Below are 13,572 nucleotides of genomic sequence, written 5' to 3'. Positions count from 1 at the left end.
ACATACAACAAAATAAATATATATAAAATGAACACGCTGTATAAAATGTTATTTTTTGGACTAAATAATAGATATGTTTACAAACAGTAGAACAGTTTTATCATATTGTAAAATTGCCATGCAATGCTGGTCTTGCGACCAACTTTGCTCCGTCCCTTGGGCCTCTAATTGAACTGGCTCACTCGTCCTTCAAATGATAACACGATATAGTTCATTGCCCTTTCTAAATTTAATAAACTGCTGATGATATCGACTAAAATGATTTCGGTCCAGGTGGTCAGGGAAGTGCGTGGAGGATTCCACAACTGCTTTACGAGGTTTCCGAAGTACGGCGAGTATTAACAGTACCAATTTTGAAACATGAGGATATATAACTGATGACGAATAGACGGAAATACCCAAAAATTAATATGTATAAGTATGATTTAAAACAAGGACCTCGAGATCCATAAAAACTTAGTCTAGACTAGACCTAAAAGTGGTTGGTAAAGGTCTAAAGATATAATATACCTGTTGGCTAGTGGAGGGGTTGATATGGTGGCGTCGGGGCGCGGGGCTGGAGCTGCGCGCGCGCACCACCAGCCGGCCCAGCTGGAGCAGCAGCCCCGTTCCCGTCGCTGGGGGAGGTTCGTTACTGTGCATCTGTAAATGAAATGAAAATTAATTTGCTATGTTATATGTATATGTCACTGAATGCCTTCTAAACGGCTATATAAGTTTTGATCTAATTTTTTTTGTTTGTGTTTAAGTGGGTGTGACCTAATAAATACAGCTAACCAATTATGGTTAGTTGTCCGTCCCGACTTCATTTTTTTTTTTGTAATAAAAATTTTCGATGTCTGCGTCACCCGGTCCAAATTAAACCACCCAGGAACCTTATCAAAAGTTATATATAAGTATCAGTCTCACGAGTTTTATTATGTATGTATAAATTATTATCGATTCTAAGCTATTAATATAGGCTCTTTATATGGAACATGTTTTTTTTTTAAATTTAATTTTAGTTGACATATACGAAAAAAAAAAAAAATTTTAATGTAAAGAATGCAAAGTTGCCGCAGCTGATAAAACAAACCTACAGACAGTAGTCCAAAACCTTTACAGAACACGTGACGTCATCACACGATAAGCACGTGATCATGCCATGGTGAGCTTCAATGCCCGAACATACTCAATGGATATTATAGTGCAGACTCGTATACGTGAGCCCGTTTACGAGGCACTTCCGGTTTACACCGAGAGATTCCGAACTGCGGCTGATTTTTTTTTGTCAAAAAGGCTTTACACCGAAAGGACACATTGAGCACTTTTACATAACAGAGATTACGACATTATGGACTAACTGGTCGACTACCATGCAGATTAATATAAAACCAAAACAACCAATAACACAATTTCATGTATTACAACTGACCCACAAAATTAGTTAAATAGCACTTAGATAATAATTTATAAATAAAATTCGAGTCAATAAAAAAAAACACTCGTATTTTCTCAACTTTAGAGTATTTCAAAGTAAGAATTTAAATACAATCGAATCGAGAACCACCTTCTTTTTTTAAAAATCTGTTGGAAACAATAACACAACAAATCAAAAAATATATTTATTTATTACTTATTTATTAATTTAGTACGAACAACAGTTCAATGAATACGTTTAAGCAGAATTGCAAACAACGAACCAGTGAAGGAACTTTCGATTTTCCTTCTGGAATTCCATCTAGAATTATTAATTCCTGCCAAGAGACCCCAGAAGATAGACAAACATATATTGCCATTTTTAAATCACTCAACTAGCAGTACCGTACCGTAGTTACCAGCTCAGCTCCTACACTTTAAACATGAAGTACTTTGGTACATATAACATGTACTTTAATAATGATAAACAAACTATAATTTATTCGAAATAAGAAAATGAAGAAATTTCGAATTAACCAGCCAGTTAATACGACCCGACCTCAAAACCAGAACAACCTTGACCCGCCGAAGGCACGTGAAATGAGGGCTAGAGAACCGACTCTCCCAAAAATTTGTACTCCAAACAAAGCGAATGGAAATCGTTGCCAAAAATTACTATAAAAAAAATTGCATTCGCTAAATTCAAAATAAAATTATGTTTTTATTAACAATATTTAAATTCATTCATCTCATTCATTATCAAAATGCTACGAACAACACTAAAGCTACATTAAAAAATAAACATTAAAAGAACAAAGCCTACGACGTCGCGTGTACACAGAGTATTAATTCTTAAAACCTAAGTGCAACCATGCCCTAATTTGTAGAGCTGTTGCCAACGCCACAGTTTTAAAAATAGAACACTACTCGAACAACTGTCCCGCTGCAGCGACCCAGTTACCTACCTTTCACTGAACAGTAAAGCGCTTGAAGCGAATCTAGGCTGAATATGGGTACGCATCGAATGTAGGTCAAAGTATGTTAGTCTTTATTATCTGTCAAAACATGTAAAAAGGCGGGTATTGAATATCATAATTTTTTTTAATAATTACTATTATTTATTAATTGTGTAATAAAAACAAATCAACAATAATTATTTAATTGATTAAAATTTGAAGTTATAAATCATATAATCTATTGTCTATTTATATTTTTATAACCTTTTATTTTATTTATTTCATTGCAATAGCATTTTGGTAATATTCTTATGCAGGTTATTTAGTAAACTAAATTTCAGATTCTCTATTATGTATGTTTTCCACTATTTTCTATTTTATTCATTTATATTCCATACGTATGTATGTTTGTATGTCCGCGATTTTCTCTAAAATTATGACAGGATAATCCTATCCTAAGTCAGTATTTTTATATTAAGGAACATCACATTTTTAAAATGATGTCTAATATGCATCCCGCCAGGTTTCGGTTAAAAATATGAGTTAGCCAGTGTAATGACATACACGATAAACTTGTCTTGCCTGTCAAAATATATCTTGTCATCTAAGGTTAGAAGCGCATTGGCAGAATGAGATTTACATTTGACAGTGATTGTACTAGCTTCGTTTTCAAATAAAAAAAAAAAAAACGAACCAAAAAGGTTTCATAACTTACAGCAAACATTGCAACGTTTCGAACTGATAAGTCTGCTGTGTCAATAAAATTGATTATCAATAGGAATTTTAGTTTTACAAAACTATGACCGAATGAAGCCATCTCCCTCGCTCCGGGTCAAGGTGAGCGCAGGCCGCGCCCACCGAGCGGGAAACAAAGAGTTTCGTTTCATTGTTACACTTTATCTTCATATTTTACGTTATTGTAATCATAGACGAGGCGTTATTCAATACAAGATTACATAAGTTGTCGCCAGCGGCTTCGCTTACTATTTAGGGGTAGATCGTCAGGTCTCCTCCCCTGGAGTTCATATATTATTTGATTGATTAGATAGCGTATTCCACGTTTCATTGCTTACCTGGGTTTGAACCGCGGATTTTCGATTAAGAATCATACGTCATCCATCATCTCTACATAAATATACTAATATTATGAAGACGCAAAATTTGTTTGTTTGTAAGTAAGCGATAATCTCCGAAACTAATGATCCAATTCTAAAAAAAAAATCACAGACAGAAAGCTATTTTAATACTGAGTGCTATATCATATAATTTTCACTATTCGTAAACTACACCCGCGCGAAGCCGCTAAAAAACCTGATATAAATAGATAAAACCAAGACACTCATAACCTGTGGTAATTAGATTAAAACATTTAACTGATATTTAAGAACAAGACTACAAAAAAATATTTATATATGTAATATACCAACGAGAAAGTTAAAAAACTTTCCGCTAAATAGTCGAAACACAGAGTTCAGAACATTATAGAACTGACATGCAACAAATTAAAAAAATAACTCCAGTTTGTGGTGCGTGTAACGTTGGCTACGTTTTAGTACGTTTACCACCATTGATAAGACGTTCTCACCTCTCGGAGGTAAGTTTTGGAGCTTATACCAGCACGCTCCAGAGGTCAGAGTTTCATCTGATGTTTCGCCAACGAGCATGAAATGGAGACGTGATAGCTCAGCGATGCTTGTCCTGTTAGGGGCCGCAATCGTCGTTTAAGGTTCACATGTTCTCGTCACTGGGAAATTTCAGCTCTGAACGTGTGTAGTAATCGTTTATAAATAACAGTCCTAATGTACATCGCGACTCAGAGATTAAACATAATCATTTTTATTTATGACTTCCATGATATACATATGATATTATTAACAGGCCTAGTTGTTGTAGTGGCTAGATCCCGAGGTTAGATACTGGGTTTAAATTTCAGGTCGGACCGAAAAAAGCTCTTGGATTTTTCCTGTGTGGAAGTTGAAAGTGTAGAACACCCATGCTTCAGAAAGCACGAAAGCCCGCGTCTGATCTTTCTCATCATATCAGATTTGTTGTCCTATCCATTAAGAGAATACACCTGTATTTACACACACATGTGTCCTGCGTAGTTGGTCGATCTCCTTGGAGATTGAGAACCGTGGGCGGAATCGGTCAGGACGACAACAAATTAAAAGTTACTTTAGTAATGAAGTAGAACTACTATTTAAAAGCGAGATCTTAACATGTCCGAAGACGATTAGCGGCATTAAAAACACACACATACAATAAGTCAATTTTCATTTCACGAGTGAAATACGACGTGAGTTCTAACATTACTGAAATGATGATGTAACTGGAGAGTGATGTCATATCGCGTTCTGCAGTTCTATAAGACCTCGCTTCGAATTTTATTGAAAAATCATAAATTTATTGAAAGCCGACTTATCGTGCTCATGAAACGTGATCACGAGAACTGTTGTCCGAAAATATCGAGGAATTCTCAAGGTAAATACAGCTGGATTCGTCAATAATAACTTTTACGGAGACTTCCGGTTTATTTAACTATTCAAATATTTTGTTAAAAATATTTATTAATGAGATCTATTGTACAATACCATAATAAGTACGTTTATATTTAAATTTTGAAATTAAAAAGTGTGATTTTATATTCATTGACTTTTATACAGATCGTATCGATTTAATCGTATATCGTTTAATGCCTTAACCTCGAGAGAATGACAAACTACTGAGTTTCTTGCCGGTTATTCTCGTAATAATCTACATTCGAAACTATTATTTAAATTAAAATGAATCTTATTAAACGATTCAAAAGTGCTCGCAAGGGACTAGAATTGAGCAGGTATATTAAAATTTCCATAGATATTCCTTTATATCACTGTTCTGTGCTTGGCATCAATATCAAAACCTCCAATTTCGGTTCCTTTCACACATATATATTAAAAAAAAAAAACTAGGTCAATCATTTGTTTCGCAAAAACACTTCACTGGCAAGGTAACATTCATTTTATTACAGCTATCATAAAACTATTCTATTTTTTAAACATGAGAGAATAGAAGACTACTCACCATAGACTATTGCAATTATAGAGAGGACTTCGGACATGCCCTAAGAATTCATTGAACTCTTAAACCTATAGACTTGTAATATTTTTATTAAAAACAAACCACGGAAGTCTTTGTAAAATTGATAACTCCTAGTTCAAAGTCCACTCGAACGAAATCGCAGACACAACTCGTTTTATAATTTCATTATTAATTGTTTATTATTCATAAACGATAAGATAATGACGAATCGTAAACCAGCAGCGAACCAGATCAAATGTAAACTATAGTTTTGTACTATAACAATAAAACTATAGGCATTTTTTATAACAAAAAGATACATAAACAACGACGACCTTGAATTGACGTCACCTCATTGGTCGAGAACTGAAATAATCCATGGCATCCGTTGTGGACTCGTAAGAATTACGTTTTGAATATCGAAGTCGTTATCGAAAGTTTGGAATTAAAATAAGGACACAACCTGAGAGGAACAGTGTTACATTACATACATATACATAACATACATAATCAGCCTGTAAATTTCCCACTGCTGGGCTAAGGCCTCCTCTCCCGTTGAGGAGAAGGTATGGAGCATATTCCACCACGCTGCTCCAATGCGGTTTGGTGGAATACACATGTGGCAGAATTTCGTTGAAATTAGACACATGCAGGTTTCCTCACGATGTTTTCCTTCACCGCCGAGCACGAGATGAATTATAAACAAATTAAGCACATGTAAATTCAGTGGTGCCTGCCTGGGTTTGAAACCGAAATCATCGGTTAGGATGCACGCGTTCTCACCACTGGGCCACCTCGGCTCGCAAGCTTGCATTACATATGGATATAAAAATAATGGTTGTGTATAGAATGGAAATCACATGGAATATATATATGTATGTTTATGTAAGAGCTCGAACCAAGATAAATCTTAAGATTTTCCAGTAAAACCTGAGATTTACCGACGTGAGTTGGTAAATGTGAGTATTTATTATAAAGCGACGACTTTTTCGGACTTTTACCATTCCAACCTAACCTAACCTAACTCGTAAATCCTAAGATTTACTAAATGAATGACGGTAAAAATTCAAATCCCAAAGTTTTATGGACATTTACCATTCATAATCGGTAAATCTTAGGTTTCACTGGAAAATCTTAAGATTTACCTTAGTTCGAGCTTTTACAGTAACATACATATATATATAATATATGAAGCTAAGGTTTGTATACATTACGACCGCCACGCATATAGTAAATCAAATGTCTTACTGGAGCCAATAATAACAGATTAAACTTTGCAACATGATTTATTTGGTGTTTTGTTTTTTAGTTGCTTGGTGGCAGGGCTTTGTACAAGCCCGACTAGGTAGCAACCACCTACTCGTCAGATATTCTACCGCCAAACAGCCATACTTAGCATTGTTGTGTTCCGGTCCGAAGGGTGAGTTAGCCAGTGTAACTACAGGCACAAGGGACGTAACATCTTAGCTCCCAAGGCTGGTAGCGCATTGATGCAATTTAAGGAATGGTTATTATTTCTTACAGCGTCAATTTCAATGGGTGGTGGTGATCACTTATGAAGAGGTGGGCGCTCGCCTACCTATTAAAAAAAATAAAAAATCTGCATCGGTTCAGCGGTTGAGACGGGAAGAGGCAACAGACATTCTTGGTCTTCTTTCGGATGTGAAATCAGTGACGACAGAAAGAGAGTTCCATGAGGCAGAAGACAAGAATGACAATTGCCGATGGAGATGCTGCACCATTGCCCCCAGCTCCAAAAAGCGCATCACGGTCTAGTTTTCGGCCACGTATATATATTAAATTTTGTAATTCTTTAAAATATAAAACACAATTTCTATACTAATATTATAAATGCGAAAGTAACTCTGTCTGTCTGTCTCTCTATTGCTCTTTCACGGCCACACCACTTTGATGTAATTTAGCATAAAGCACGCTTGAACTCAAAGGAAAGACAAAAAGGCTACGTTTTCACGCCGAGCACCTGACGACCAACCTCAAATCGCGATCAAAGCCGCGACTGGACATTTCATTTTTTCATAAATATTTGCGAGCAATAAGGAAACAAAACAGAAAATAAATTAACAAAGGAACGAGCACTTAGTCAAAACAACCTAAATTCTTATCGTCGTGTGAAAGATAAAAATATTGACCTAAAACAAAAAAAACAAAACCATATCGACAAATGTCTGAACTACAACCCTATAAAGACAATTAATAATATCCAGACCAGTCTATCTAGACTTCCTTCCGGAATCCCAATAAGATCAATTGCTCATAAATTTTACTTAATGGTAGGCCTTTTTCGAATCTGGGTAGGTTTCAGGTTATAAATATCAATTTATAATCATTTCTTATAACACCAATGCACTAACAACCTGTCCCTGTATACCTTATTCCAATGGAAGTAGGAAAAAAGATAAACACACTTTAGATTTACGTATTTCATGCAATTTGCTATAGCTCAGCTATATTGTGCACTACTAAGAGTTTATGATTAATATATCTTTATTTATAATACATTATTACACTTAACTACTTATTTCCACTTTAATTTAACTTCTAAAATTCTAATAACAGTTCCGTCGACGGTCAAAACATTTTTCCATTTATTTCGCAAATTCATCGTCAATGTAGACATTAGTTTATTTTATTAAAAAGTAGGTACTTATATAATAATACTATATGCTAATCCCTGCTCTGAACCGAGCTGCATCGTTTCGTATAACTTTTTTGTATATTTATTTAGTTAGGAACATATCATATTAGTAAAATATTCTGCAATTGTCTATGTCAATCTCATTGTCTTTGATTAAATCTATACTAACATAATAAATGCTGTTTCAAATCAAATCAAATCAAATCAATTTTATTCAAGTAAACTTCACAATGAAGCGTTTTTTGAATCGTCGATATTAAAATACTACCACCGTTTCGGAAAGCAGCCTCCAGCGAGAAGAAACGGCAAGAATCAGTATGTCAATCACAGAACCGAATTAAATTAATTTTGATATGACACAAGCTTGTAGGATCAAGGACTTCATAAATTCAAATCATTTGTAAAAATATACTGGTAAAGAAGGCTTATTATTCGATACAAGATTATATAGATGATAAAAAATCGTAGAGTTAATGCTTGTTGACTTCCAGGCAGGAGACATAACATACATATATAATTGTATTTAGCTAACATGACTGTATTTTTAGATGTTGAAAAAATGTAACTACTGAGTTTCTTGCCGGTTCTTCTCGGTAGAATCTGCATTCCGAAACGGTGGTAGCTTCACTTAATATAGTTTGTTAAATGACGATTCAAAAGTGCTTGTAAAAGCCTATTTGAATAAAGTATATTTTGATTTGATTTGATGGATACTTTTAAAACACGAACGAAGACGCCGGCAACAACTAGTAATATAATTATTATATTTGGCAGCAGTCTGCTCCGCACTTGGCTAGCCCTCGAAATCAGTCAGGACATTACTAATTGACAAGACTTTAAGATAAAGAAAACTTAATAAAGCTTATGTATGCTGATGTATGCTGGTCAACATGGCGTATCAGCAAAAACTAAAACAACAATGTAATCACTTCTAAACAGACACAGTGTTTAAACACGGTGTTTTGTATAAAAAGAAAAAGCGTCATGTGTCGTCTGCTGGAAAACTTATTTACGAACACTCAAGATAGCTCAATGAACTTTTGTACACGTTTTTTGTTGATTCGAAGGTCGTTTTTTGAGTGCTCCTTGCGGCAACTGTTTTCCTAGTATCAAAATGCGTAGGTGTTTTTCTGCTATTATTAAGTAGGTATTTCAGATAAAGGTTGAAAATACTATTAAACTCGACACAGTATGGTTAATGGACGCTATCAAAATCTGTTAAATTATTGTTATAACTCTTTTATTGAAAAATCAAAACGTAAAATATATGATTAGCTTTAAAGCGCTTTCCGCTTGTTTTCTGTAATGTACATAGTTTTGATAAATTCATTGATTTTACTGAACTTCTTTCGTGGTTGTTTTGATACAAAAATATACAAGTGTTCCTATTTCTAACTATTTTTAAATTAAATCACCACTCACGTAGGTTAACAACTCATTATAACTGATTACAAATTACGACACGTCTACAAATATTACAATCATAATGTCCTCATATTGAACTCATTCACTAAACCACGAACCCGAAAATAAAACGGCGTGGAAGTCAACAGGACAGATGGACTTTGCCCAAATATGGGACATTTATGTGCTGTTAGGTTAGGTTACATCTGTATTATAAAGAGGAGAGAGGATTAAGGAGATTACACAAATTATTTCACCAATATTTAGAAGGAACCTTTATGATGGATTTAGGATAGTATTATTAAAATAAAAAGACTATTCGAGGAGATCAATTTTGTAACGCAATTCGACGAAAAAACGTTCGATTGAATGCGTTTCTTATGAGCGCTGCGTTAACGGTAAAAAATACATGAATGCTTACTATGACAAGTCGGGGGAGCTTAAAAAGACTTGATGTCCTGACCGATTTCCGTCACGGCGACCTAACTCAAGGCTAGACTAGACCAACCAACTACCACGGTACAATGCGGAAGCGATCCTGTGACGTCCGCCGAAAAGACGGAGGGGGTACCGCTGGTTTTTAGTGGGTATTCCGGTATCGTAATACGTACGCATATAACGGCCACAGCATGTGGAGTAAACGCGTTTTTCCAGCGAAAAAAAAAGACTAACAAACTACGCACTACATATCATAAAGCACAAGTTTGAACACAATTGCAGAGTATTCCCTCTGTCTCGTAATCGAACGCACGCACGCAGGACCAATGGATTTACGTACTTTCCGAGGCACAGGAGTGTACACACTCCATACTTCCAAATCTGTTGGTTCGGCTTCGGCTGTTACTGAGAATTTTTCAATGAAAAAGCCAAAAAACTTTTTCGGCCGACCTGAGGTTTGAGTCCAGGACCACAGGATCTGCAGCCATATATTTATACTAGACCAACGAGGCAGACATCGTAAATAACATAAATCGTCTGATAGAAACATAAAACCTTATCAAAGCGAGATTAGTTTCACGCCCTTGTGATAAAACGATAAGATTCGCCACACGTGATAACATTAATCGATAATTCACTGGGCCTGTGGGTCACGAAGCCGTCGTTTGATTATGAAACGTAATTAATATACAAACAAACGAAACTTTTTACGATTGGGTCATTAAATAAATACCGTTTTATTCGTCGCCTTTAGCAAATGTCGATATGGTAACCTAAGTCAGTGAGCTAGTTCAATTTCAGACGCAAAGGTTATGCGATCTTAGATCTTTAGGTTTGTAACTCAATAAAATTATTGTTTTTTTTTTTCTTACAGTTACAGAATTAATGAGCAAAGGACTTACTATTAGGGGCCTAAATATGTTTGACTGCTTTATCATAAATAAATTAATTGACAAATTATTCGTATCAATAATACTATCAAAATAAACTTATATTTATTAATATTCAATTCATTTCAAAACCGCTATAAATAAAAACGATAATGTCGGATATATATTTTAAATTCTTAGCCTTCGTACATTACGTCCAGCTCGATAATAGATTGAAGAGTGGGCGGTACCCTCCAAATGGCGCTGTACAAAGCCCTACTATTTTACAAGAGATAATTACTATACCGATACCGATTGGGTTTCTCTGTGTACAGAGAGATACGCGATGATTATAGTATTTGTTTTTATAATAGATTACAACCACCCATAAAATTAACCATACCTTACGTCTAAGACACTATGTCCCTCACGCCTGTAATAATACTGGCTCACCCCCCCTGGATCACAACAATACTAAGTAATGTTTAAATGATGGGTGGGTTTACTAAATATACTTTTATATTACTTTGTATTTTTTTAAAGCAATTGATAACAACTGTATTGCGTCAATAATATAACAGATGCACGAGAAGTGCAATATGTATTACATAATAGATTTGTATAACATATGTAACCTCTTACGTAAAAAACAAAACAAATGTAGAATTAGAAATGTTATAGAATGTAGCAACACATCTTTGAAAAAAAAAACACGGAAGCCAACAAGTTCTAAATTTAAAATCGCGTTGGTATGTTGACAAACATTGCTTTATCTCTTTCCGGCATGCGCGAAATTGTATATCCATCTCAATGTTTACCAGAACATGGCCGAAACGACCCAGATCATCCATTAGCATAACATATTTACGGACGTTTTAAATATACAACAATAGTTCTTATTTACTGAGAGCTAGTCGATATTTTTGCGTGAATGTATTTAATGTTTTTAAACAAGATATAGACCAAAATGGAAAAAAAAATTGATACTTTATTTTATTATTTTCCGTATTTGTTGCTTAGCTGTGTTTCGTTTTTTTTTAAAACGTAAACAAAATCTCGTCAAGAGTCACTAAACTACCAACCAAAGTACGTAGTTTTTGTTAGTAACCGCGCAAATGTACCAGGAACGCATAAATGCTGAGCGCATTAAACTAAACAAAAAAAACGCCCTTCAAATCGCAAAGCAATTCAATTCGAACTTTATTTCCGCCACATAAAATTCAAGTTCAACGATCTATCTAAACAGTGTTAACAAATTGGATTGTTTTCCAGCACGGAACACAATACGCTTCTTTGTCCATGAATCATTATCTAAAACAGGGCGATTCAACACTGTGTCCTTAAAGAAATATATTCGGTGCCACCTTTGTATGGTAATCACATGCCAATACAACGCAATAAACATTACATTAAACTACGGACTTTATACCAATAACATAAATTTCTAAATAGAACGCCACTTCCTCGTAATATTACCATTTGATATTGAAATTGCCAAGGTAAACCGCGTCTAATTTAAATACAATGAATTTTGATCTTTATTTCATACGCTAAAAGATTCATTTTCATTTAAAAAAAATACATGTTACGTTTTGGATTCGGTTTAAAATTCGAATGCACTTTTACGTCACAGCCCTCCGAACCCTTCTGACATAGAAACGCTGTCGCTATGCTGAAAATAGAACGTTCTGAAGCCGTTTCTGTTTATCAAGCGCTTAAATCGCTCATTAGAGAAAAGGTAACATTAAATCATCGATGAACTATACTGTTCTTGATAGTGACTTGTGTACGAAATGCGCTTCAGCGCTATAATGTAGTGATCGTTTAATAATAGATTTCAAATAAATCGACGTGTTGCAGGCGTCAAGTGGTCTAGACAGGTTTCGTCTATGATATGTTTGACGCAACCAATGAACCTTGGCACAAATCTTGCTTAATACTAATTACGTTTGTTTAATCGTTTTTATAAAACCAAATATCGATGAAGAAATTCAATTTACACTTGAACTCTTATAGTGTTACGTCATCATTGATATGCAAAAACGGAACTCCTTGGGATAATTATTAATCGATTTTTTAATGATTCTCAAATAAATAGAACAACTCTCTTAAAGTCATGGTATCCTAGTAATTCAAATTAATACTTTAAAGGGGTACTCTGGTCTCTACTTAAATACTGTTTATAAAAAACATTATTATGGGGTTGGGGAGGTGTAAGGGAGCCTGTGTTAAGTCAATTAATATCTCTGTATTCCATCCAAATACGTCAATTGTTTTTGCGTGATTGTTTAACGAGGTATACTTGTTAGATACAAGATTTAAATCAGGAATGTCATGGATATATTATTTCTGATCTGTATATGATAAAGGCACATGGATATATGAAAAATATTTTACCGGTTTTAGATGCGGTTACGGATACGAAATTATTCATTATCCGATTGCTTCAGATAGTTTCAGTTGCGAATTTTGGATTATTTAGAAATTGTACAAGTGTACCATTCTTAACGTTAAGTTAAGTTATAGACTATTATTTGGTATAATCACAGAAAAAAGTAATATTAATAAAACAATAGCATTTGAATGTATCTTAGTTACTATCTTTAAATACAAAAATAATACCAATAAAAAAAATCGTATAATTTTTTTTCGGATATTCGGTAGTTTCGGTTACAGTTACGGAGCTCCATAACATCCTTGATTTGTATTATATTACTAAGGTTTACTAATAAAACCCATATAATATTACTAAGATTTCCCTACTAGCAAAACCTAGAAGACATTGTCCTGT

General features: G+C 34.4%; 1 protein-coding gene across 1 annotated transcript in view; it reads right to left on the bottom strand.

Moving 5' to 3' along the window:
* LOC113395377 (atos homolog protein A) overlaps nucleotides 1-13,572 on the bottom strand; it is a 61,269-nt gene that overhangs the window by 9,081 nt on the left and 38,616 nt on the right. The window contains exon 2 of the mRNA XM_026632977.2: nucleotides 511-642. Coding sequence (XP_026488762.1) covers nucleotides 511-642 — 132 coding nt within the window. The remainder of the gene's footprint in view (nucleotides 1-510; nucleotides 643-13,572) is intronic.

Source organism: Vanessa tameamea, chromosome 28 (assembly GCF_037043105.1).
Source record: "Vanessa tameamea isolate UH-Manoa-2023 chromosome 28, ilVanTame1 primary haplotype, whole genome shotgun sequence".
Lineage (NCBI taxonomy): Eukaryota > Metazoa > Arthropoda > Insecta > Lepidoptera > Nymphalidae > Vanessa > Vanessa tameamea.
Note: the sequence above shows the minus strand (reverse complement) of the source record. Positions and strands in the feature narration are given on the sequence as shown.